This window comes from Neofelis nebulosa, chromosome 2 (genome assembly GCF_028018385.1).
Source record: "Neofelis nebulosa isolate mNeoNeb1 chromosome 2, mNeoNeb1.pri, whole genome shotgun sequence".
NCBI classification, from domain to species: domain Eukaryota; kingdom Metazoa; phylum Chordata; class Mammalia; order Carnivora; family Felidae; genus Neofelis; species Neofelis nebulosa.
Window position 1 is genome coordinate 87,494,634 of NC_080783.1, and position 25,647 is coordinate 87,520,280.

Here is a 25,647-nt window from a genome sequence, read left to right on the forward strand (position 1 = left end):
ATTCTGGGTGGGCATGTCAGGGAAAAGCTCAAAATCTTAATTTTTGCTCACTTAATTTATATTTTTAATGTGTATTTATTTTTGAGAGGGAGAGAGCACGAGCTGGGGAGGGGCAGAGAGAGAGGGAGACACAGAATCCGAAGCAGGATCCAGGGTCTGAGCTGTCACCACAGAGCCCAACGTGGGACTCAAATTCATGAATGGTGAGATCATGACCTGAGCCAAAGTGGGATGCTTAACCGACGGAGCCATATCCTGGCACCCCAGTCTTTGCTCACTTAAAATTACACCCTCCAAAATATTTATTAACAAGAAATCAAGCTTCATCCTCTATTTAAAAAGTTTCCTCTGACACTGGCTGCTCTAGGCAAACAATCTGGCTGATACACTTCTTATGGTAGCATATCCTTTGAACATTCCTTCTGGAAATGGGGGTGGTTCTGCGTTACTTCATTTATTCTTTCTGGTTCAGTTTCCCTCATGATCACAAGCATACATTTCTGAGCATGCTGATCTGAATTAAGGGCGTAATCTACATCCATGGAATACACATCAAACTGATCCACACAGAGACTAGAAGTAATGGATCCAAACTCAAATAGCTAAATACCGTCAGTATTTTCTCAAGGAAAAAACATTGTAGGTCAGATTCAAACAGATTCAGATTTACCAAGACAGTTAGTGTTTATGATTTGAGCCAGCTACAGGTCCTCTTCTAGCAAACTTGTGTTTGAATTAGTTTCCCATTCAATGGCAAATATTAATTGCAACTTTACACACTCTGATTTAACCATCCCTGAGAAGTCCATGTACTTAGATGCCTCCTATCACATTTTAAATGCTCTCTTAAATATTCAAATTATATAATTATGCCTAATTATGCAATACATTGTATTTGAATACAAAATCATAATACACTTTTGGCATCATTGTCATATTACAGCATTTGCCTTATTATGCTGTGGCATTTTGAGTATTTTTGATCAAACAGTATAAATGGAACAGGTTTTGCATACTGAACATCTTAAAACCCACTTTAAAGAGATTTACTATCAATGCACATTTTCTGTTCGGCTGGAAAAAATAAGAACTTTGTAGTGTGTATTATGAAATGTTAAATATTAATACTATTTAAAGTTAATGGTATGCCAAAGAATATGGCTAATAATACATTATACAATTAAATGCCTATCATATCAGCTCATCTATTAACAAAATAAAACAGATTTGAACGGGAGGGTTCTGAATCACGTTTTTTTTAGCAAGGGTTGCCCATGTGTAAAAGCTAAATTATTTATTCAATTTTTAAACTGCTGGATGCGTCAGTTTGCAGTTATTTGCATTATATTTGAATGCTTTGTCATGTGTTTCTGATACAACAAAAACAGTTTTCTTTTTTTGTATCGAGGCATTTTCTCCTGCACAGATGCCACTAACAATATCCAAAAAAAAAAAAATCAGCCAAAAAGCACTTTCCTCTATGTCTGGAGAATCACTGAAGAGGCAACAAAGATCTCAACACCACTGCGTCAGACCCTTTGCTAAACCGCATTTGTTATCATGTCTTAAACTGGTTCCCAGGTACATAGTTCTGCATCATTGTTCTGACCTTTCCAGTATTTACCCTGCTTGTCCAAGGTTAAATATCTTATATTTCATCATCTATGTTGTAATTTTATATATCTTGGTCCATGGATGCTTGTAGACCATCATATGCTTGGCTTAAAGGATAGTTTTTTCTTTTCTTTTCTTTTCTTTTCAGTGTTGGTAGCTTAAAATACCTTGAAAGCATGTGGGTTTTGCTTCTAAAACATTTCAAAGATTATATATTAATAGAATGCTGAGCACATGTGAGGGCCCATGCTTGTGTCTGAGCAAGCTAACCAACTTAATTGGGAAGCAATTACCCCTTTCCTGAACCTATCAATTACAGCAAAGTTTACGTACATCATTTCCCAAACCAATTATTGCTTGTTTAAAAAAAGCCCCCAAACCCTATGCAATGAATTCACCTAGAGAGTTGTGAGCATGTTTGAGGACTGCTTGAAAGTAAGAACACTGCTTGAGTGATGCCTGGCATCTCTCCCACACACCAATCTTCATGACATGGCATTCGTTGTCTTAACTGTAAAAGTTCATTTAATCATTGTAGAGAGCATTGTAGAGAGTCTTATTTCTGGACACAGTGTGCCAAGTTTTCTTAGGGGAGCATTCTCCTTCCTCTCTCCATTTGTGTGCCCTGGATGGGACTCTACCTACATCTCCAATATGGAGCATGTGACCTTCATCTCAGCCAACCGGCTCATCATATTGTCTTAGCCATAGTGGTTGATTCAGGGATATTGGTAATGACTGAATTTTGGTCATTAGGAGCCAAGCCTGTTGGAAAAGAGATTCCTGATGAACTAGAAGCAGGGACCATGTTGACCCAGAGATACTGCAGTCATTTTACACCACGTGGAGACTAAGAATGAAGCTAACATGCAGCAGAACAGAACTGACAGCTCAAGAGAAACTGAGGTTGTTTATGTCCCAGAATTTAGAGAAGCTTAAATATTGGCTGCTTCTTGAATTTTCCAGATTTACATGAAAAAAAAAAATCAAAGACAATTTAGATAGGCTTTCTGTCCTTTGAAATCAAGAGTTCTATCTGATTCACCTGTACTTTTTATTTACTATGTTGTTTCCTTAATGGTGCTGACTTTTTCAGCCTCTGCTTTCTCATGTGTCAAAAGACCAAATAAAGTAAACCTCTCATTATAATCTGTGATGAAGGGGATTATATTTTGGCCGATATAAGGAATGGGCTGAGAGCATATTAAAAGACAAGAGACAACTAACTTGAATATTGAGATTTGGTGCAGATGGTGGGTTTCATCTATTTTTTTCAAAATTTGTCTTAATAAAAATAAATCTCCTCAATCTGAGCCCAAACTAAGTGAAAGTAAAGTGGCAAGACTGTGATTAGATGTATCATTTTAGTTTTTCTCTATTTAAGGCTATTTGCTTTTCTCTCAATGTAGTTCTATGCACAGTGAGACAATACCTTGATGGACAGAAAGGTGGTGTTCATGGTCATCAGCTGAAGTCATTAACATCTCTTTTGGAGAAGATTATTTTAGGCTTCTTGTCATTCCAATGGGAATCAACTCAATTATATATGGTTCACATAATTAACAAGAGTCAACTAAAATAGTCTAGTCATTCCTTACACCGAGGGAAGAATTCAACTTGTGGATAAAACAGAGCTAGTCTTGGTAAAAGGGTTAAGCAAAATGTGGCTTTTTAAAATCTAACTCATTGTCAGAGTCAAAGCTTTTTCTCTTGAACTTCCTAAGAGTCCTTCTGAGTTCCTCATTCGTTAGAATATATGCTTCTCCTCTTCTGTCTGACTCTTTCAAAACTTCCTGTTCTTTGCTGTATCCCTTGGAGGTAAGCTAGGTTGTATGCTAGTCTTCCTGACAAACAGATTTGTGCTCATATTTCCTTAATGTGTAAGCCTCCTATGATACTTACATTCTAATAGTCAGATTTTATTTATCTCGTACCATAATCCAGAAACATAAAGTACGTGGTATGTGCCTATTGAAGCTTTTTCTTTTCCCCCCAACAATGCCTATGCCATACATCACTAATGGATGACAGAACTCGCTCTCCCTTATTGAAAACAATGTTTCAGTGTCCGTCTTGACGTAACTATCTAACCAGCTACTAACAATCAACCATATTTAGTATAAGAGGTGAAATGATTTGCTTTTCCTGCCAGATAAATTTCCTGATAAATTTCCAGATAAGTTTTCCTGCCAGATAAATTGATTTTCTAATTGTGGCATTTCGGACATACTGAAGTGATGGTGGGAAATTATTCTATATGTAAAGAATTTCCTTCATCAGCACATAAGCATCCACCTACACTGCCATCAAATCAGGTTTGTCCGTGAGTATTTTAAACATAGTTAAATAAGAGATATAGATTTGGGTGTTACTGAGCAGTGCTTTTTATACTGTCATTTGAATATGGATGTACTCAGTGACCTAAGTGAGTTTATGTTCCACCTCCTCCAGTTTAGATTATTTATAAAATAATTCAGGGCACTTCTTTGTCAAAATAACACATTCCATCTAGAGAAGGCTAAATCAAGTACTCTAGTCCCTGCTTCCTTTTCCTTCCCCCTTGCCCCCAGAATAAGACTATTCATATGGAAAACAAAACACAGGCACTATTAGAACAGTATCATCTCTTATTTACTTCACAAAACAGAATACAATATGGGTTGCTGTGAAATACAAATGAACTGTAATCCTCATCAGGTTTGGAAATAATGGATTCAGGCTAACATTTCCAGAAGAAATATGAAGGCAGTATTCTAAATTTCCTATTCTTTCCCAAATGAGTTTGCACAAAATGTGTCGCTAAGAAGAGTAATGTGCCCATCACATAGTGAAATTTCCCACTTGCAAAATGAAAATGAAAAGTCTGCATTTTAGGATGGCGTATTTAAACACATGCACCATGCTGTTTGTACAGTGGGGAAAACAAAGCTCCCCCTACTGGAGCATAAAAAAGCCTCCTCTCTTTCCTGCACCCCATGGCTCCGTCATATGCAGGAAGGCACAGAAACATATAGTCTTCCCATTATCCCGCACAGAATCCTGGTTCTCTCATCAAAACATCGCATTTTCCTCATTTCAGTTAATTAAAGGACAGCTGGACATTTCGTTACTGCGCCAGTCTCAGTTCTGTCTAGTTGAAGTGGGGCATGTAAAGGTCTTGGTCCCAAAGACACTTTCACCCGAAACAAATGGTTTTAAAATTCATGCCTCTGATGGAGAAATTTGAAAAAGAAGTAAAAATAATCCTTACAGTGTGTCTGTATGTGTGCTGGGTATGATTTTCACAACACACAGGTACATATATATATGTATATATAGGGAAAGTGAAACTCAATGGAAGAATACACACACACACACACACACACACACACACACAGAACACGGGCACACAGGTACACACTTTAAAGATTTTAAAGATTATTTTTTATTTTTTTCATATATATTATATATATTAGATAGATAGATACAGGAAAGAATAAAAACATTGCCACATGACTAGTGAGTTGTTATTAATGGTTGAATATTAGCATTTATTGGAAAAATCTCTAGACATATGAAACTCAGTATGTATCTATTTTACTCTATACGCATAAAAAGCCAATGTAAATGTGAAAGGTTTAGACACTTAGAGGTAGAACCAAATTAAAGATAGACTGAGAGGCATAACCAAATTAAAGATAAAACTAATTTTCCCATGTTAATATATGAGGCAACATGTTTTATCAAGATGGCAAAGGGGCTTATGATGAAAAAAGATTCTAATGAAAATTTTCTTCCGAAGAATTTCTAAGCTTTCATAATTGAAGTGTTTGCTGTCTACAGAAACAAACAAAAAATCTGCAGTTAACTGAAATTAAAGATATTTCTTCCAATTCTAGAAAGATAGGGGCATGGATGGACAAGGGGGACATTAAGCATGCTCCCTGTATCTTTTCAGGGTTTTGATGTAACTCATGTGAGCCACTCTGGGGACTCTCTCCTCTCCTCACAATCAGGTGGGCAGCCTTTAACAGCAGAGAGATAACAGACAATTGGAACAGTTCTTGCCTTTGAAATAGGTTCAATTATAGTTCACAGCCATTTTCAAGATGAGCCTCACATTTTCCCTCTTTTTTTCCTTTTTGAAATGAAATCTGGGCATGATGGCTCCTTCTGAATCAGCAAATAAATGATGCACTTGAACACTGTCTTTCCAGTCTCTCCTCATGTGCAAGACTAAGCAAATGCCTTGCTTCAAGAGCAGTTTTAGACTCTCTGTATTAAAGAAGCTCTCTGGGTTTAGGCGTTGGAATCCTGGTCATCAAGCCTCCCGTTTCTCAGGGATCTGGGGCATTACACTCACTCTGTTCTGAAAACAATACTGATTGAATCTTTGACCAGATGATTCCAAACTCTGAGGGGTGTATGAGGTGAGGGGAGTGTCTGTGTGCATGTATGTGTGGCTACAGAAGGAGAGATGGTGCATCAAAGATGTTCTTTGCCTCTTTTCTTGTACCCTTTTATGGGTTCAGGTTTAACAAATGTTCAGAAAAAGGTGTTTTGGTATAGCTGTATAGTCTAGACACCATCCTTCACTAGAACCTCCACTGTTCATGTGCATTTTCAAAGAAAATAATACAGTCACAGATTGACAGCAAGCCAGACTTCTTTTTTTTCTCCTTTCAATCCTCCTTTTATAAGACACAAAATACAAAAGATGCAACTTTTTCTAGAAGTGGACGAAATATGATTATGATCTGCAGTGAGTAGGGGAAATATACAAATCAGATCTGTCACTTGTTTCCAACAACTAGAACTGGGTTACCTCTGATAAAGGAGAGTGCACCTCTAAACCCACTATACTAGGTATGTTGGAACCCATAAAATTTCCAATTACTGCTTCAGAATTTATTGTGCACATATGGAAAATAATACTTGTAAAACAGAAAGGGGTTTGTGCCTTGTGCTGTCAATACTGTGAAGGATGGGGTGATTATAAAGCAAATTAACAATACTTTTAAATGTGCATTCACTTATCTTTCCAATTAAATCCTTGTTAAACAACTGCACAGACAGTAATGGCGCTTCTGCAAAGCACTGATCAAGACAGTTTTATTGTAATTTTTACTCGGCAACAATTAATCAAGTAGGCATTTTCTTTATTATTAAATTATTTAGTTAATAAATATTCTCAATTGGCCAACATATTTGTAGTTTGCATGTTATTTTTGATTTTCCTACAGTGGAACATATTTGGGGATTTTTCCATTTTCTAGCAAAGGGACCATTAAGGCATGTGATTTTACAAATTTCTTTTCTTTATAAGAATAACTGTGAACAAGTCCTTGAAACTTTAAACCATTCAAAAACCCTATTTCAACCATTTTATTTTGTAAGGGATGCAAACACATTGCTTTTAGCAGATAAGAAATGAGAGATTTTGCTTTAAGGCGTCTTTCTGTTGGGGTAAGCAAGAAAATTAGCATTTTAGAAGTTCATTAATACCAGTTACAGACTTTTGAGTCAGGAAGCTGCACTGTAGTTAACGTTTTCTTTTCATATCCTAGTGAAGTGAATAGTACCTGAATATTATTCTTCTATAAACACACAAGATGGTATAAATTGAGAAACAGATAAAGATATCTAGAAGTATGTTTTCCATTTTTGGATTTCCATTTTTGTAATTTGGAGATTTGAATTTATCTAGCTAGTATACTTCGCTTTTCAAGTCTTTTAGTGGTTCTTTATATGGCCTCTTGTGTTTTGTATCTTCCAAAAATTTTTAACTAAGAGGAATTCCTAGGAAATCAGATTAGTAATGAGGGCAGATACCTGGCTTTAGCATTCATGAAGACTACATTAATTCAGAAGTGAGAATAAACATATTCTAGATACAACAGTTTCTTGAGTCATAAAAAGAAAATTTCAGGCAAAGGCTAGTTTTATAGTTAGAGAAATGGTGTGATTTGAGCTGGGTCAACATTACTTTTTGAAATGTCTTATATAAAAACTTGATATCCTCACTACTGTTCTGATTATAGAAGGCCCCTTACATTATACTTCCCAGGATGAGAAGAGAGCATGATCTAATATACTCAGATTAACAGAGTGTCATCTTGAGAGAAGACCCTTGGTAGATGGGGGCGATAAAGTCCAGTGGAAGGCAAGGGAAAAGGGAGAGGGAGAGGGGGAATGGAGAACATGGGTGCTATAGGTCTGAGTGTGGAGAAAGTGGGTTCATTAAGACTCAACATCTTGAAGGTGTCAGGTGTAAGGACAGAGTGACCTGAGAAGCTCCAGAAGCACTCTTTAATTGATAACTGAACCCAGTTTCAAGTCACCTAGATCTCTGAGGGCAAAATTTATAATGCTGCCGCCGAGGCACACATTTCTCCTGGCTGAAATAACAGGGCCTATAAGGCGCTTGCACACAGTGGATGTGATGGCGAATCCAGAAGCAACTGTGAAGTACATTTCACCTTCCAGCACTTAATGGTTGGGAAAGGGAGTGAGATACAGTGCAAAATAGATGAAAATCAGTATTAAACCACAGGTATAACATGCTATGTGAAGAGAGTAGGAAAGAAGCTAATTCCTATTGAGATTTATTCCAGGAATCGTGTGATTTGTGTTGTTTCCCAATCAGCAAAACCAGCAATGGTGTACCTCTCACTCAGAAAGACAAATATGCTGTTCCTTCCATTGAAACCAATGAAATAATTATGTACATACTTACTCCAGTCCCGCTGGTTGATGGGACAGTGAATCCCAACAGAGTTCAAAGAAAGAGCAAAGACAGGTAAGGGAATACTTGATGGCTGTCAGAACATGGAAGGAACAGATTAATAAGAAGGGACAGCAGCGCACTCACTAAGGAAAAATGTAGCAGGGAGAGAGGAGGCCACAAAAAGACAAACAGTCTGGAGAAACGTCAAACATGAGATGGTGAAACAGTAAGAAAGACTGCTATTTAAGCAAAATGATTCCAGTGGGCCCTTTAGAATCTTACAGACATTATGTTGAGCAGACTATTGGATACCCTGCTCACCCTGAGTGTCCCCAAGATGGAGACCAATTGTTGAAAGAGTATAGCTAGGCTTTGGTTCCAGCTTGTTTCTAGATTACCACGAGACACATAGTGCCTTCTTGAAAGATACGCTGAATGAACAAATGCAACTTTCAGCTATTCATTTAAACTCATAGGGACTTGTGTTCTTCTATGAAGTGGATAGCTTTCTTATAAAGATCTAGGGAGTCAGCACTTAAAAGTGCTTTGGAGAACTGAACCTTCTCTTGGCATGTCCTTCTCTTAAAGAAGATTCACCTAGTTCCCTAAAACAAATGTCTTTTCAAAAGTAATTATGTGCTAATTGTAGGAAATGAGGAAACAATTGAGAAAAAAAGATAATAAAAATGACCAGTACCTAGTCTTAACATATTATGCATTTATGCATTCTTGCCAATGTTTTGGAAACAGAGTTCAGCAATGCTTAGTAAACTAGTCCTTTTGAGACTCATGTCTAGCATGTAGAAAATGCCTCACCTTTTTGAAGGAAATGGCTCAACCTTGGACCTAATCAATAAATTAATTAAAACGTGTAGAGACTATTGGGCGTATGATATTCTTTGAGGTAATATAGGACAGAAGGTCTTAAAAAAATATGAGCTCTGCTCTTTAGCAGTGTCCAGTGTGTTGAGAAGATATGCTATGTACCTAATTTAATGTTATATGACACACATATATAATAATATTCATGATAATTACGTAATAATATATATCAATTATATAGTAATAATAATGTGATTATTGTGCATTGAGTAGTCGAAAGTACAAGCATAGTATTTGAAAGGAATTCCTCTAAATTGGGGTAATCCAGGGAAAATGTGAGTGATATTTAAATAATCCAAGGAACATATAAGATTAGTCCTTTATCAAATATTCTTTACTTAAAAAAACCTGTACATATCATTTGATTACGATGGTTGTCTCCATTAGGATGGGTCTCAGGGACATAGTTCAATAGAACTTCCATTTCTATGTGGTGTAGCATTTTCCAGTGTAATGTAGTCATTGTCTCATGTTGATCGCCTCATTTCAAGAGAATGGACTATCTTCCTTTAAAGATAAGAAAATTGCCCTGGGGAGAGTAATGACTTGGGCAGGACATCACAGCTAGTAAGAGGTCATGCGGAAACTGACCTTGGGTTTCTAACTCCTGAGCCAGTGTTCTCATTGCCCCTTACTTCCTAAAAAAGAATGGTTCAAAGAGGCGCACGGAAAATGAGACAGATTGGGATATGCAGTTTACCTCACAGAAATCATTTACCATTATATCTTCACTGAACTATTGTAACAACCTCCTAACTGTTTTCCTGCTTCTACTCTTGCCCTCTGAAATTTATTCTTCTCATAGCAGCCAGAATGATTAAAGACAAACACATAAATAATATCAGATCATTTCCTGATTACTATCCCTCCGACACCACAGTGACTTAGAATGAAAGGCAAAACTTCTCATCTTCATTTACAAGGGCCTCACCGGACTGGCTTTGCCCATCTCTTTGACCTCTGTGCCCTGATTTCACACAAGCCCTAGTTCCTTGGCACTAGTTTCCCTCTGCCTGCTCTGCTTTCCCTCACATCTTTGCATGCTTCTCTCCTTCCGATCAGATCAGGTTTCCACTCAGATGGCTCCTTTTCAAAGAGATCTTTCCAGACCATCCAATCTAACGAACTTCCCTCTTATCTTCACCAGTTATTCTCTATTACATCACTATCTTGATTCTTTTTTTTTAAACGTTTATTTATTATTGAGAGACAGAGAGACACAGAGTGTGAGCAGGAAAGGGGCAGAGAGAGGGGGAGACACAGAATCTGAAGCCGGTCCAGGCTCTGATCTGTCAGCACAGAGCCCAACACAGGGCTCGTACCCACAAACCAGAGGATCATGACCTAAGCTGAAGTCGGATGCTTAATCGACTGAGCCACCCAGGAGCCCCTCACTATCTTGATTCTTGACATGACTTATAAGCATCGTATGTGTTTGCTTATTAGCAATCTCATTGCACTAAAATTACACTCCACCACAGCCTGATCCCCTCAAATTCTCCTCAGTACCTAGAAGGGAGCCTGGCTCATGGTAAGTTTTCAGCAAATAATGCTGAATTACTAAATCCCTACTTGAAGTTTTCCTTCGGCAACCTAAAGCTGTATTTTATTCTTTAAACGAATTTTGCTCCTTTCTTAATTCTTCTCATATACTTTGCAGTTTGTGTTGCTTTATTTGAGTCACAGCAAGAGCAGGGCAGTCACTCACAATCTGAGCCCGAGGTGCCCTTAGGCAGACTGATATGGAGCTGGAAGAGCTTTGGCAACAAGCAGTGGCACTGAGAGGGATCAGACTGGAAATTCACATAAGCAGGTGACAGTCCTGTTAACACGGTCTTAGCACCACTGGGGTTTGGGAGTCATCCATTGTTCCCTCAGACCATCTTTCTTGGCCTAATGAACCAGGTTGTCGGGCTGGCTCAGGTCTTCCAGCTTCACAGCTGCCTCCTCCTTTCGCCAAGCCTCTCCTGTGTGGTCCGTGTTGGACAGTCAGATCGTGACTTCAAGTAGAGGTGGGAGGTGAGGACAAGTAGACGGTTCATTGGACTGTTCATCGAAACTCTCAAATTCTAAAGATTTTCTTCTAACCATCACTGATCATCTACCATTATTCATTAATCATTCTCTTATTGAATCCATTCAGATTCGATAAATATTTATCTAAAGACCATTATGTTCCAGGTACAATGAGAGCTGAGGATACTTAGGTGACCAAAAACAAGCAAGGTCTTGCTCACATAGAGGTGCAGTAGAGAGGAGGGAGGGAGGCACTGAAGCAACAGACAAAGAAGCCAGGCAGTTCCAGATAGTACATGTTCTGAAGAAAATAAAACAAGACACTGAAGTGGCAAGTGACTGGGTGGGTAGGGTAGAGGCATGTGTTTCAGATGTGCCAGTCTCACTGACGAGGTGACTTGAGTGTCAAAAAGAAAGCCTTGTCAGGGTCTGAAGGAAGCACATATCAGGTAGGTAGGAGCAAAAGCCAAGGTCTTAGTAAGGATATGAGCTTGATGTATCTGAGGAAGGAAACCAGGGTGGTTAGAAGATAATGAGGCAAAAGAGAGGTACATGGTGATATCAGAGAGCTGGGAAGAAAAGAATCTGTGAAGCCTGCAGATCCTAGTATTTCTTGCCAATTTACACTGAATAAATCACCAGACTTTTTGGCTATTGGATTAGAATAGCCATGGAAATACAGGCTCTGTGTCCATGTGTTGTGTTTGCTGCTGAAGTCCCAGAATCCTGCATGTTGCCTGCCTGGCACATAATAAGAGCTCTGTAAGTGTCTGTCAATGGAAGGATGATGTAAAAACTAAAATCATATTTTACGGAGTTGACCTCTCAGTTTCATATTGATCCTGATGTGCTTGGGACCCTCAGAAAAGAGGAAAGCTGACGGGATACCTGCCACTCCCTCCAGTGGGCCCACGTATGTGAGAGCATAAAAGACAATGTGTTTTGAAATCGACGTGTCTCTAAGTCATTCTGATTTTCATTTGAGCATTGCTTCAAAATCCCACATTTGTACATTTTGGACACTTATCTTCAGGATTTGCATGGAAACCTGAAAAAGTTCCTTGTTGGCCGTGCACCTGTTACTTTTCCTTTTTGAGAAGCAGCTTTGAGGTGATAAGAATACTTTTTTTTCCTAAAGCACACTTTTGTTAGAAAATGCTTCTAAACTACACAGAGAACTTGGAAAAGAGGTGCTAGATAAATATATGTGAGTCACAGAAGCTGAAATTACCAGCAACAGGGACTTCCTGTGTGAAAACAAAAACAAAAGCGTTTTTTTCAAAATTCAAAATTCAGAGCGTGGCGTTAACAAGAGCGATCATTTCATTGCTATTATCCAATACGGATTTTCTGTCTACCTGCTCATTCCCAACATTTTGGAGAGCTAAGCTGGCAAGCCAAGTTATACCACAGCTGCCAATATCATTCCTGACTTGCCCAATTGCTAACAACATACTTTGTGAAGGAAGAGTAAGTCATATCTCCTCAAACTTTGTTATATGAAGGTAGGAGAAGGGGACACAGGGTTCTAAACTCTTCATTTCTGTTCCATGATGCTTTTATCCAGTCTAAAATTAAATGCTCGTTTATAACAGTCTGGGAGAAAATCTAACATAGCTTGAGTTTTCTTTACTGAGACACCCAAGAAATGGAACACAATGAATGGAACACCCAAGAATACGTAACACAATGTATCAACATATATTGACACAGAGTGGGTTTGTATTAGAAGTTCATCATTCTCTTATTTTACTTTATAGGAACAGGTCTCTATTTAGCCCCCATACAGTATTAGGCACTTTGCTATATTGGGGAGACAGAGATGAATCGAACTTCCTACTCCTGATGAAGTCAGAGGCAGGTAGGAGTTATTTATTAAAAGGATCTTTTAAATGAAGTCTTCTCTTATAAAAGAGTTCCACAGACAGTACACCAAGAAAGTATAGTATTATAATGAGAACAAGTGGTTTGGATTCTTTGATGTTAAAAAGAAGAACATGTCTCTCACCGCCCCCCCCCCCCATGGTAAATTGAATCCAGGACTCAGCAATACATTCTTTGGAGTAAGTTTAAAATGGATTCACTGTCTGGCTTCAAAACATATTAATATTGTGGTCTTAGAAAAGTTACTTAATCTTTCTGAATTACAATTTTCTTGTGTAAATCATGTGGAAAATAAAGTTTATCTACCTTGCAAACTTTTATGAGGAAGACAGCTAAGTCTAATTTTCCATACCCACCATACAGCAGATTCTCAATTAAATGCTAGCATTGGCATCATTTAGTTACATTTTTAAATATTATTTACTCCTTCATTTTTAAAGCATATCCTTAGGGAAAACATCTTTCCTTTTTGATTTATTCTAGAATCTACAACATTGGAAAACGGTTGTAGTTGTAAAAAATAGATCAGTAATTTAAATCATACTACTAACATACATGTGACATCTGTGGCATTTTTTAGTTATACTCTAAATTGTAACTCAGAGTTCATAAAAGCTAGTGAACATCATTAAATCAATCAGTAATCAAAAAGAAAACCTCTCATCATTAGAAATTATGTTAACAAAAAGAGTTCACAGTCTATTTCTGCCTTACTCAAATATAAACCTTGTACGTTTTATGGCTTGTGGGTCTCGTCTCCACTAGATAACCAGAATAAAATGAGCTGGATGTTGTGCAGGGGTTCCCAAACACGGCTATGCACTTGACTTACCTAGGGAGGTTTTCTTTTAAAAGAAAATACCTATAGCTTCAACCCCAGACTTTTTATACCAGAGTTTTTATGACTGGGTTCCCAAATCTTTATTTTTCAAAGCTCCCTACTTGATTCTTGGGGTAGAAAAACTTTATATGACCCTCAATTATCCCCTGATCCTTGTGTTTATGTCTTGTGTAATCCCCTCCCCTAGGGTATGGATAGGAACTGTGACTTGATTCTAACTATCAAAAGGCACCAAAGGTGATAGGATATATATAACCTTCATGATTATGTTACATAGGATTATAACTTTTGCTTTAGCTACTAGCCTCTCCTTTGCTGCTTCAATGAAACAAGCTGCCATGCTGTGTGATGGCCTATGGAGAGGTCCGCAAGGCCTTTGGTCAACAGCCAGTAATGTTGAGATCTTAATTCCAACAAACCACAAGGAACTAAATCCTAATAATCATGTGAGATTGGAAAGTCCACCTGTCCCCAGTTGAGCCTCCAGGGTGAGGACCCATCCCTGGCCAACATCTTGAGAGTAACTTTATGGGGATTCAGCTAATCCATGCCCAGACTTCTGACCCACACAAACTGAGAGATAATAAATGTGTGCTGCTAGAAGCAGCTAAGTTGGTATTAATATTGTTATTCAGCAGTAGAAAACTAATACAATTCTGAAATACAGTGTCAGCAACCAGTGATATCAAGTATAGTTAAGAGCAAAAGTAAGCTTGGTGTGTTTCTCCACTAGTTTTTAATTTTTACTACTTAATTCTGTTGGTGATGATGATGATTTATGATGACCTATTTTTATAAATATCCTCGGATATTGGTAGTTACATACCTCTGACTGATTTAATTTCTGGCGTCAATTGCCAAACCTACATGGCAAAACCATAATTAGAATTAAGAACTAAAATTTTGGTAGACTTCACTCACCTCTCCCATGAATCTGAAGCTACGGTTTTGGAATCTGGTGATTCCCAGAGCCTATTGATAAAATAAAACTAAATTTCTCTTTTGTGTCAAGGAACCCAAAAGTCCTATGAATTTGGCTAGTGAGACAAATCATTGGATGGCAAGCAGTCTCCAAAGCTGTTCCCTACTTGATATTTCTTCCTAAAAAAAGAATCTTAATGCCATCAAAGAAAATCCAATCAGGTGGAAGTCTCAAACCATACTTGATTATTAATATTTAGTATCATGACTGTCCTAAGAAAACTAAGTTGCAGTGATCTTATTTCATCTAACATCTTAAAGTTAGCACTGAATATCACTTGGCTGATTCAGAGCTTTTAAAGCCCTTGCGTTTTCCTTATTATTCCCATTTTGGAAGTGAAGAGTTTGAGATTCAAAGGGGTTAAAACTGTTTCCATTAGACTAACAAATAGCTCAGAAGCAAGAGGCAGCAGTTCCACTGATGTTCACTGGGTGCTCTCTGTCCACTGGCTGGTCTCTGCCTCTATCTCACCACAGCATTAGGTCAGCTTGTTATTGCTTGGCAGGTAATAAATAATAAAATATAACTCATTATAAATGGATGATATAATTTTGCTTTAAAATAAGTAGCCAGAATTTGTGTATTTTAGATACTAGAAGTATTCATAAAGTTGTTATTAGAATATTGTGTAAAAACTAGGGTGCCTAACTCAGTTGGGAGAGCATGTGACTCTTGATTTGCAATTGTAAGTTCAAGCCTCCCACTGGGTGTAGAGATTACTTAAAAATAACATCTTTTAAAACATAATATTGTGTAAAGACTAAAGACTATATAAATATACATGAATGGGAAGAGCTTACTGTTTTTACTTCTGTTCAGCATTATTTACTAATGACAGTACATTTTTTAAGCAGCTAGAAAGCAATACAAGCTTTGCCATCAACGGTCTTTGAGCTCCCAGACTTCAATGTAGCTGAAAAATGAGGTCTAAGAAAGTTTCCAAAGCCCTGAACGATGTTAGGGACTAGCCCTTTTATGATCAAGTGATCTTTTCAGCTTTAATGGGAAAAATAAATCATTGTTAAAAGATAATCTTGTCACAAGGAGGCCAGAAAGGTGCAATATCAATGATTTGACTTACCGAAAAACCACCCTACAGAATGGGATAAAGCAAGTAACAGTTTGTTTTGTTGCTGCTGTGGTTGGCAGTCAGAGCGAAGCAGGCTTAAGGAAATACCTCGTTTTAAAAATAATAAGAGGGCAATCTAAACGCACTTACTAGAAAAGTGAATGGACTTGATACAAGGGCTATTTTATAAGAACAGAACTGCCAATTGTTCGCTTCCTTTCTCTGTTTCCTCTTTCATTCAATTTTTGATGCTGCAAATAATATGAAAAGCACGGGGTAGCTCTAAACTTAATGCTTTGCTTGGCATTGTGGTACACATCTATATAAAAGTAGTTTAGATATAGTTGGTAACATGAAATTGTTTCTCTAATAGTTTATTTTCAATGGAGCTTATTCTTAGCATGTTCAAAATAAGCAAATTCATCTCTTTAAGCCAATGTTTAATTTGGATTATTATGCCAATAAGATCTGGGTGAATAAAGATATGCAAAGTGCAAGACTGTAAATTAATGGGAAAAAAAAACCTGTCTCCCATTTGAAACAACACACACGCACAATCATATGCACACACACACACACATACACACACCCACACACCCAATTAAGATTCTTGGCCACGTAGATTTATGGCATTTATATATTTTGTTCCTCTGGGTGTGAAAAAGTGAAGGAGGGTGTCCCTAAGATTCTTCCTTTAAATTTTTTTCCTATATATGGAAAACATGTCTAAAATCCTGGTGGGAAGCAACTTCCTCCAGTTCAAAGAAATGGTTAGAGAGAATATTTGTTACTGGGTACTAAGAAACACCAGTCTGGAAAATTCCCACTCAGTTCTCCCCCCAGTGCTTCGTGGTTCTCCCATTGGCTCATGGGCTTCAGAAGCTTCATAGTCAATATTTTCCAAAAAGGATGCCAGTCTTTCTTGTCCCTTTTTTTAGAGAGTGAAAGAGAATATCTAAGTAGTACCAAAGAGCGTCTGAGCTGAATTTGGAGTTTGGGAAATCAGCCTAGATGGGCGGCTTAAACCAGAATGTTGATGTCAGGAGGAGGGGATGCAACCGAGTGAGATTTCCAAGACCCACTTTCAAAAGTTCTCAAGTCAGTTATGCAGCATTCTTAATGCTGAAGTCGGTCCTTTGCAAAAGTACCCCCATGTAAGAAAACCATCAGGTTATAGATCATGCTGAAGAATCAACACAGTGTCACAGGCTGGTGACAGGCTGACATCTAAGGTCATGGACCAGTTTTCTTTGGGGGATGCTCTCATAGAGTGTAAGAGTTGCATCAGCAAAATGTCATTGAAAGCTGTCACCAAATACAACAAACGAGGCAGAGCACTGCTTATTCATGCACCGATGGCCCAGTAAATTGAGAGTTCTCAATGACTGCTGAAGGCAACATCAGAATATTGGATTAAAGTAGCTTCTTGGTCCAAACACAGATATGTAAAGCCCTACAGAGAATGGCAATGCCAGGCTTCTTCATAACTGTGATGTTCAGCAATTTCCTAGACATTTTTCTTTCTTGAACTATTTATTTTTTTTAATGTTTATTTGTTTATTTTGAGAGACAGAGAGAGAGAGACAGAGGGCACAAGCGGGGGAGGCGCAGAGAGAGAGAGAGAGAGAGAGAGAGAGAGAGAGAAAGAGAATCTCAAGCAGGCCCCTCGTTTTCAGTGCAGAGCCCTGGACGGGGCTTGATCCCACGAACTACAAGATTGTGACCTAAGCTGGAATTAAGAGTCAGAGTCTCAACCGAGTGAGTCACCCAGGCACCCTTCTTTCTTGAACTATTTTAGTCAAAGTCCTATGGCAGTACTTGTCACTTACAAATACTGGAAAGCAGGTGTAAACAGAAAGTCAGTAACAAGGACGTGTAGCATGAAGACTGATATCCGCTTTTATAAGAAGATAATCAACAATTAATGAATGTGAAATGCTCAATGGCAGTAGTGGTTTTCAGCATAGGCTCCAAGTCATAGAGACCAGGGATCTAGTCCCACCTCCTTCACTTACTTGAACTATGACCTTAGGATATTATTTGACATCTCTGAACCTCAGTTTCCTCACCTTTAAAATGGGAACAATAATAATTCCTATTCTGTGGGATGGTAGAAAGGACTAAGTTAAATGGTATAAGTAAAGCACTTTACTACAGTGCCTGGCATATAATAAATTATGAAAATATGTTAGCTACTTTTATAATAATAATTATTATTATCAACATTACTAGTTATAATTAGAACATGCTTTTCAAAAGTGATCACTTTGAATTTAACTTGTATGCCATCTGATCTGGAAGTATAATGAGGGTATCCAATTCCTACTGATTTAGTGAGTCAAACAGAAAACCAAAACAAATTGAATCATTCAACTGGTGTATTTAGAATTGCTGATGATTATAGCATTCACAAAAGTTAGTGAAATACATAAATTGCAATTGAACTGTTCTTGAAAATCCCCCAAATCAGTTTTCATTTGTCTAGCCTAATGGTGGGTAGGACTTGTTCATTTTTTAAAATGTATATTTAGAACCATCTAAATAAGAAACATTGTGGAATGTGAACATGGAGGAAATAAAAGGTGTTAATACAATGAGACTATGCCAAAATCATGTATGTTCCATCTTTGAATACAAAAGAATGCATTGCTTTCACATACTGCTTTATGCTTTGCATGGAATTATCTATCACTCATTGCCACTTTATTTCCTTGCTCTCTCTCTCTCTCTCTCTCTCTCACACACACACACACACACACACACACAGCACACACATGCACGCACGCACACACACACACCCACACACACAGAAAGGAGGCTACAATGTACATAGTCAGCCTCTTTGTACCCAGCACTGATTCTCTTCTAAGTCAGCTCTGCTGTCAGAGATCAGTGTGCATATAGATGGGAAGGTCTGACATTAGCACCAAAGTTATGGGGTCACTCCAGAGATTTCATTCAAAGGATAATCTGATTAACAAAATTTTGAGGCAGACCGGTATATGCATTCTTTTATCATCTAATTCAAAAACCTCCACAACACAACTTGGATGAAATCGCCAGTATCAAAGGTCCTAATGTAGCATAATTTGTGTTGAGCATGCTGCATTGTGACAGTGCTATAAACCAGGGAGACAGTTTACTGACAATTCTGTGCTACCAGATACCAACTCAGGCCTCTGTCCAGCTTTACATTGTCAACTCTCATGGAAACATGAGCAGCTACACAGCCTCAGAGGACGCTGAAGTCTGGATTGCAAAAGATGAGATGGACAGATTTCATATTTTCATTGCAGATTTTTTTTTTTGCCTTTTCAAACTGCTGAGCATAATTTTTTTAAAAGGCAGGAAATGCAACTAGTGTTTGTTTCTAGCATGGCTTCTGTTTTGAGATTTCTTCTTTGTAGAAGAAATGTGTTGCCCAGCTGTCTAGAATCCCAATCAGGATATGGCTTCAGTATGAAATATATTAAAAGAATGATTTTAGCTGGTTATAAGCAGGAACGAAAATGAGGCTAGGGCTTTTTTATCCAATTTTTACTCACAGAGGGGGCATTCTGGTTCAGTCCAGTGGGCCCACTATGAATAAATGAGGTAAAGCTTAGTTCTGTTTTTGGGGTTTTTTACCCTCCCCCCCCCCCAGAAGGAGAGTAATTGTGAAACACAAAGGTTCACATTAGTGAGCAAACAGAGCTGAGGAGATTCTCAGTTACAAAGATTCTCAGAAATAAGAATCATGTGTCCACTGGCCAGAACTATTGCATTCAACTCTTAAAAGGGCGGTTCAACCCAAATTACACTGTTGGAGGATTTAATGCTTCTCTGTATTAATACTTCTCCTATTTGCAACACACACATATACACAAACATTATTCAACATGTATTAATTAAGACCTCCCTTTATGCACACCCTAGGGCTACTATTGGTTAATGGGGGAAGAGACAAAGATGATTCAAATCCTAGCTTTTAAGATGTATAGAGATTTTTTGACCAGTTTTTCTGTTCTTAACCAACTTACGATGTTTGGGTCTGCTTGTTTCCTGTAACATTTCCTATTTTTATTTTTATTTTTATTTTTTAGAATTCATAGCTTTTTCTAAAAGAAGTTTCAGGTTTACAGAAAATCTGAGTGGGATATATAGAATTCCCATATACCCCTCTACCCTCCACCCCAACACACAATTCCCTTATTATTAACATTTGCATTAGTGTGGTACATCTGTTACAATTGATGAACCAATATTGATACATTATTATTAAGTACACTCTATAGATTAAGGTTCACTCTTAGTGTTGTATAGTATATAGATTTGACAAATATATACTGACATGTATCTGCCATTATAATATCAGACACAATTATTTCATGGCCCGAAAACTCCCTTGTGTTCAATGAGTCATCCCTCCCTCTGTCTACATCCTTTGCTACCACTGATCTTTTATGGTCTCCACAGTTTCGCCTTTTCCAGAATGTCATATAGTTGGGGTAGTACAGTAGACTGCCTTTGCAAAATGGCTTCTTTCACTTAGCAATATGCATTTAAAGGTCCTCCAAGTCTTTTCATGACTTGATAGCTCATTTCATCTTATCACCAAAAAGTATTCCATTATATGAATGTACCATAGTTTGTTTACCCATTCACCTATTGATGGACATCTTGGCTGCTTTCAAGTTTTATCAATTATGACTAAAGCTGTTGGAAATATTTGTGCACAGGCTTTTGTGTGAACACAAGTTATGAACTCTTTTGGGTCAATACCAAGGAGCACGATTGCTGGATAGTATGGTATAAATACATTTTCCTAAGAGCCTACCAAACTGTCTTTCCAAGTATCTGTATCATTTTGCATTTCAATTAGCAATGAATGGGGATTCCACACCCTTGTTAGCACTTGGTGTTACCAGTGTTTTAGCCTTTGGCCATCCTGATAGGCGTTTAGTAGTATCTCATTATTGTTTCCATTTGTAATTCTTTGATGATACATCTATTTCCTAATTTTTAATTCTTTCACTTACCTATTACATATTTTTCTAACGTCTATGATTTTGACTTTGATGTTGCCATCATTCATTTATTCAAGTACTTATCCACATGGATTAAGTGTTTATTATATGCCAGTAGCATTTTTCAAAGCTAGGCTATTTTTCTTTATTTTGCCCTTTTATTATTCTTTTTTTTTAATTTTTAGTTTGCCATTTTCCACTAATTATTCATTTCACGTAAACTGTTAGTTGGTTTTTCTGTCTATTAATCTCCAAGTAAGCTGGCTATCTTTTATTTCTCTGGTGACAATTGCTTACTCAACTTTCTCTTGTTCTCTTCAAAGTGTTTATCATTATAGATTCATAATACATACAGCACAGAGTCTGAAATATCGTTAGAGATGAAACTACTGAGAAAAATGAAGTGAAGAAATCACTTACCTTGGTTGACAATAAATCTTAACTTCTGTATTGTCGCCAGATTGCCACTAACTCGGTATATTCCATCAACATCTAGACCTGAAAATAAAAGGGCATGTTTTATATTTGTCCATAAAAGAACTGAAAGGATAAAAGAAAAAAAATTAATAAATGTGAGAAGGAAGGAAATAGTAAATCAACACGAAATATCCCTTCCTCAGAGAGAAAACAAATTTCTGTTCTACACCAAGCAATCTTAATAGTTTAATTTCAACAAACTAATCATAAAATTCAGTCATAGTTAATCATCAACAAATTTAAGTCTAGTTGAATCATAGAAGACCAATAGGTAGCATTGGATTTTACACTGTAGTTAAGGTTCATTCCCCAGGAAAAGGCACGAATTAAACTAGTGGTGGACAGTAGAAGAACCTTTACATATACATTGTTGCTCTTTTTTGAACAGAAAATAACCCAAGGCATTTGTGAAGTCTCCCTTCCTCTTTCTCCTTCCCTCCGTCCAGTCTATTCTATTCTATTCTATTCTATTCTATTCTATTCTATTCATCCTATCCTATCCCATTCCATTCTCTTTTTCTTATAATCACTATAACGTAAGGTGCATTGGTCTGATTATTTGAAACTACAGAATGAAAATCCGATTCCAGATGTATCATTAGCCTGATCATCTCTAGTGTATTATAGGTAAAGGGAGTGTTCTGTTATGTAAGGAAAATAAAGAAAAAATTTTCGACAAAATGGTGAAATTAGTTTCAGATTGTTTTAAAACTGGTCGTCTATAATTCAAAATAACTTATCCTGGCCGTGGATTTGGATAATCAACCACTTGTTTTCCACACATCTATTTATGGCATCTAGGTATTTCCATGACCAAGTTATCGAAAAATGAGGAAACAGGAAAATAGAAAGAGAAACACTTACCAAAACACTATTACACGCCCGCCTTAAGGGATATTGATAACATAACTTTAATGTCAAGAATGTATATTTATTAATGTGTCCAGGCTCTCAGAGAGGCCAGGGATGAGGTTACCACCCATCTCCCTATTTCTCTAGGGAAATGGCATAGCACCATGATTAAATACTGTAATTCACAATCATAAGTATTAAATTGGTAGAAATTATTGTCATAACATAAATAAGGTCTTTGTAAAGCTCTTTACTGACATGAAATAATCTCTTTTACAGTAGGAGCATTTCTGCCATTGTGCATATTTCATCAGTAGTTTAAGATAGAATAACATAACTTGCAACACTGGTATTTTAAAATTTTTTTTAACATTTTAAAATTTATTTTTGAGAGTAAGAGAGAGAGACAGAGCAAGAGTGGGAGAGGGTCAGAGAGAGAGGGAGACCTAGAATCTGTAGCAGGCTCCAGGCTCCGAGCTGTCAGCCCAGAGCCTGACGTGGGGTTTGAACTTAGAAACTGGGAGATCATGACCTGAGCTGAAGTTGGACGCCTAACCCACTGAACCACCCATGAACCCTGCAATGCTGGTACTGATGGTATAATTCAAAACCATTATTCACTACTTTTAAGATTTTATTTTTTTAAGTTTTATTTTATTTATTTATTTTGAGAGAAAGGCAGCGCGCAGGAGGGGCAGAGAGAGAATTCCAAGTGGGTTCCTCACTATCAGTGCAGAGCCCGATGTAGGGTTTAAACTCACGAACTGTGAGATCATGACCTGAGCCAAAACCAAGAGTCATACGCTTACCCAACTGAGCCACCCCAGTACCTCTGAAGGCTTTATTTTTCTAGAGCAGTTTCAAGTTTATAGCAAAATTGAAGGTAAGGTACAGAGATTTCCCATATGGTTCCAGTTCTTCATAGACCCATAGCTTCCCCAATTATCAGCAACCTCCACTAGAATGGTACATTTGTTACCACTGAGGAGCCTTCACTGATACATCATAATCAATGTTTATCATTGCACTATGATTCATTCTGGTCTTGTATATTCTGTGGGTCGGAATATGGATAATGACATATATCCATCATTATAGTATCGTACAGAGTATTTTCACTCCCCTACAAATCCTCTCTGCCCACCTATTCATCTTCACGATGTTTGCCCTTGCATGTAATCAACTATAGAGCAATTTGGAGTAATATCAATAAAATGAAATAGCTGTTAGCAAATGTATTAATTGGTTTAAGTGTTGTAATTCTAGAATAATCTAATAATAAACTCTTGAATCTGTGTCCCTTCCTGAGAATTATGAATTTATGAGGAATTACGATGAAGTTGGACATCTATTAGTATGTATGAATGTTTAAGACCCCTCCACTGATCAAAATCACATATATTATTTCTTTCTGGTGCACAAAATAGCTCCATTAATCAAAAGTTACTCTAGTTTGTTTGCTTTTAAGTACAATGTGCATTTGACAACTGAAATGTGACAATAATGTTAATTAAAAATTTTCTAATATTTAATTCCTAGTGTTAGTATTTGACCATATTGGTCTTCGGTTTATACGTATATACTCAGAACTTCATAATTTATTAACCATTACTTTTCTTGCTTTGTCATTAGATGGTGTTTAGTATTTAAATTTAACCTATAAAATCTTAAAGAATATGATAGATTTAAAAAATATTACAACTTACACATTCAAGCAATGTGTCCTTTAAAGTATTCCCTCTCGGGGTATATTTAATTTTTTCTGACATGTAGCCATTGGGGAAAATATTTTGGAATTCTTCTTTAAAATCACCTTTGGTGGTTCCATATTGTCTGTAGGAAAATGTCGCTGGGGGCAAGTTAAGGGCCTTTGGTAGTAGTTTTGGATTTGGGAACTAGATAAAGGTCATTCAAAACCATGAATGGTGAATAATGCCGTCTTGCTGGCCACCACAAGCAGACAAAATTTCACCAAATGAAAGCGGCCTAGTATTTGCCCTTGAGTGATCAGTTTCTCTGAAAGAATTTGAGAAAAAGAATATTTTGGAAAATAGAAACATTGAGGCAACATGCAGATGTACATTCCCCAAGAGAGAAAACTTCACATGCTTTTTAAAGAATCAGTCCTATTAGCTCTACTTAAAATGATGATTCATGGTGAAATGTCACTTAACATCTATTACAAGAAAAACGAGAAAATTTACTATATATTTCTTTTTTAAATTAATTTTTGTTTTGGACCTGAATCAGAGGTCGGTATTGCTTGAATGCACAAACTTTTAATTCAAATAAGAACCTTACGTAAGTCTTACTTTAATATGCATATGTCTTTATTCAAGGTATAAAATGAAGCACATTTCTACTTCTTTTCTAATTATTTTATACGCTATTGTAAATGCACGTGTTGTCTAGGGTTATAACTGAATTTCAATTACTGAAGTTCCCCAATATCCAAAATGTTCTTTTCCTTTTCTAGAAATTTAAAGTTACAACATAAGAAGTACCTTCCCTTGGTGTTCATATTTTAGTAGAAGTTTTTTTCTTATACTTTTTTTTTTTTTTTTGAGTTCAGTAATCAAAAACATTTGAAAGAGCAGTATGGGTTGGATACATTACGCTTGGGCAATTGGAAAACACTATACTGTTTAAACAAAGCAGCCTCATCCTAAATTAATAACCCAATTTTCTTTTGGGATAAAAGGAGGGAGGGCTGAGGATGGAGACAGGGAGTATAACTCAGACCAGTGCCACCACTGTGGTTGGAGAACTAAGTCATAGCAGAGAAACTGCTTTGTGGCTTAAGATAGAAACCAGAAAGTAAGAGGGAGTAAAGCAAAACATATTAGATGCAATTTGAATCTAACTTGACACAACTTCCAAGCCCTTTAGAGTCAGAGATATCAACACCATATATCTTGTGAAGGATAACAGTCTCTGACATTAGTGGCTCCTGCTTCAAATGGCTCATGCTCCCCTGCTATCATACTTTTTAAATTACATAAATAGAGTGAAAATGACAAAGTACATATTAAAAAGGAGGGTATTACATTTTGCAAAATAATCTGGAACATATCAGTGAATTTTAGCAGTTATAAATTACATAGGTACAGTCTTGAAGTTGATTAGTTTCCCTCTGAATGCCTCACAGAGTGGCAAACCCAAAGTCCTGGGAATATTACCCAAATTGCAGTGATTCACGTGCCATCCTCTTTTTGCTCCAAGAACTTTGAAAGTTATGCCAAACCAAACCAATGTAAATTGGTGGATTTGGACATCCTTTTCATGACCACATTATCCTTGCTGGATTGGAAACTACTT

General features: G+C 37.1%; 1 protein-coding gene across 6 annotated transcripts in view; it reads right to left on the reverse strand.

Moving 5' to 3' along the window:
* The window catches only part of ARHGAP15 (Rho GTPase activating protein 15), a 573,492-nt gene that overhangs the window by 130,963 nt on the left and 416,882 nt on the right, over window positions 1-25,647 (reverse strand). For all 6 annotated transcript variants that reach the window (XM_058694796.1, XM_058694791.1, XM_058694813.1 and 3 more), the window contains exon 11: window positions 21,421-21,498. In XM_058694796.1, coding sequence (XP_058550779.1) covers window positions 21,421-21,498 — 78 coding nt within the window. The remainder of the gene's footprint in view (window positions 1-21,420; window positions 21,499-25,647) is intronic.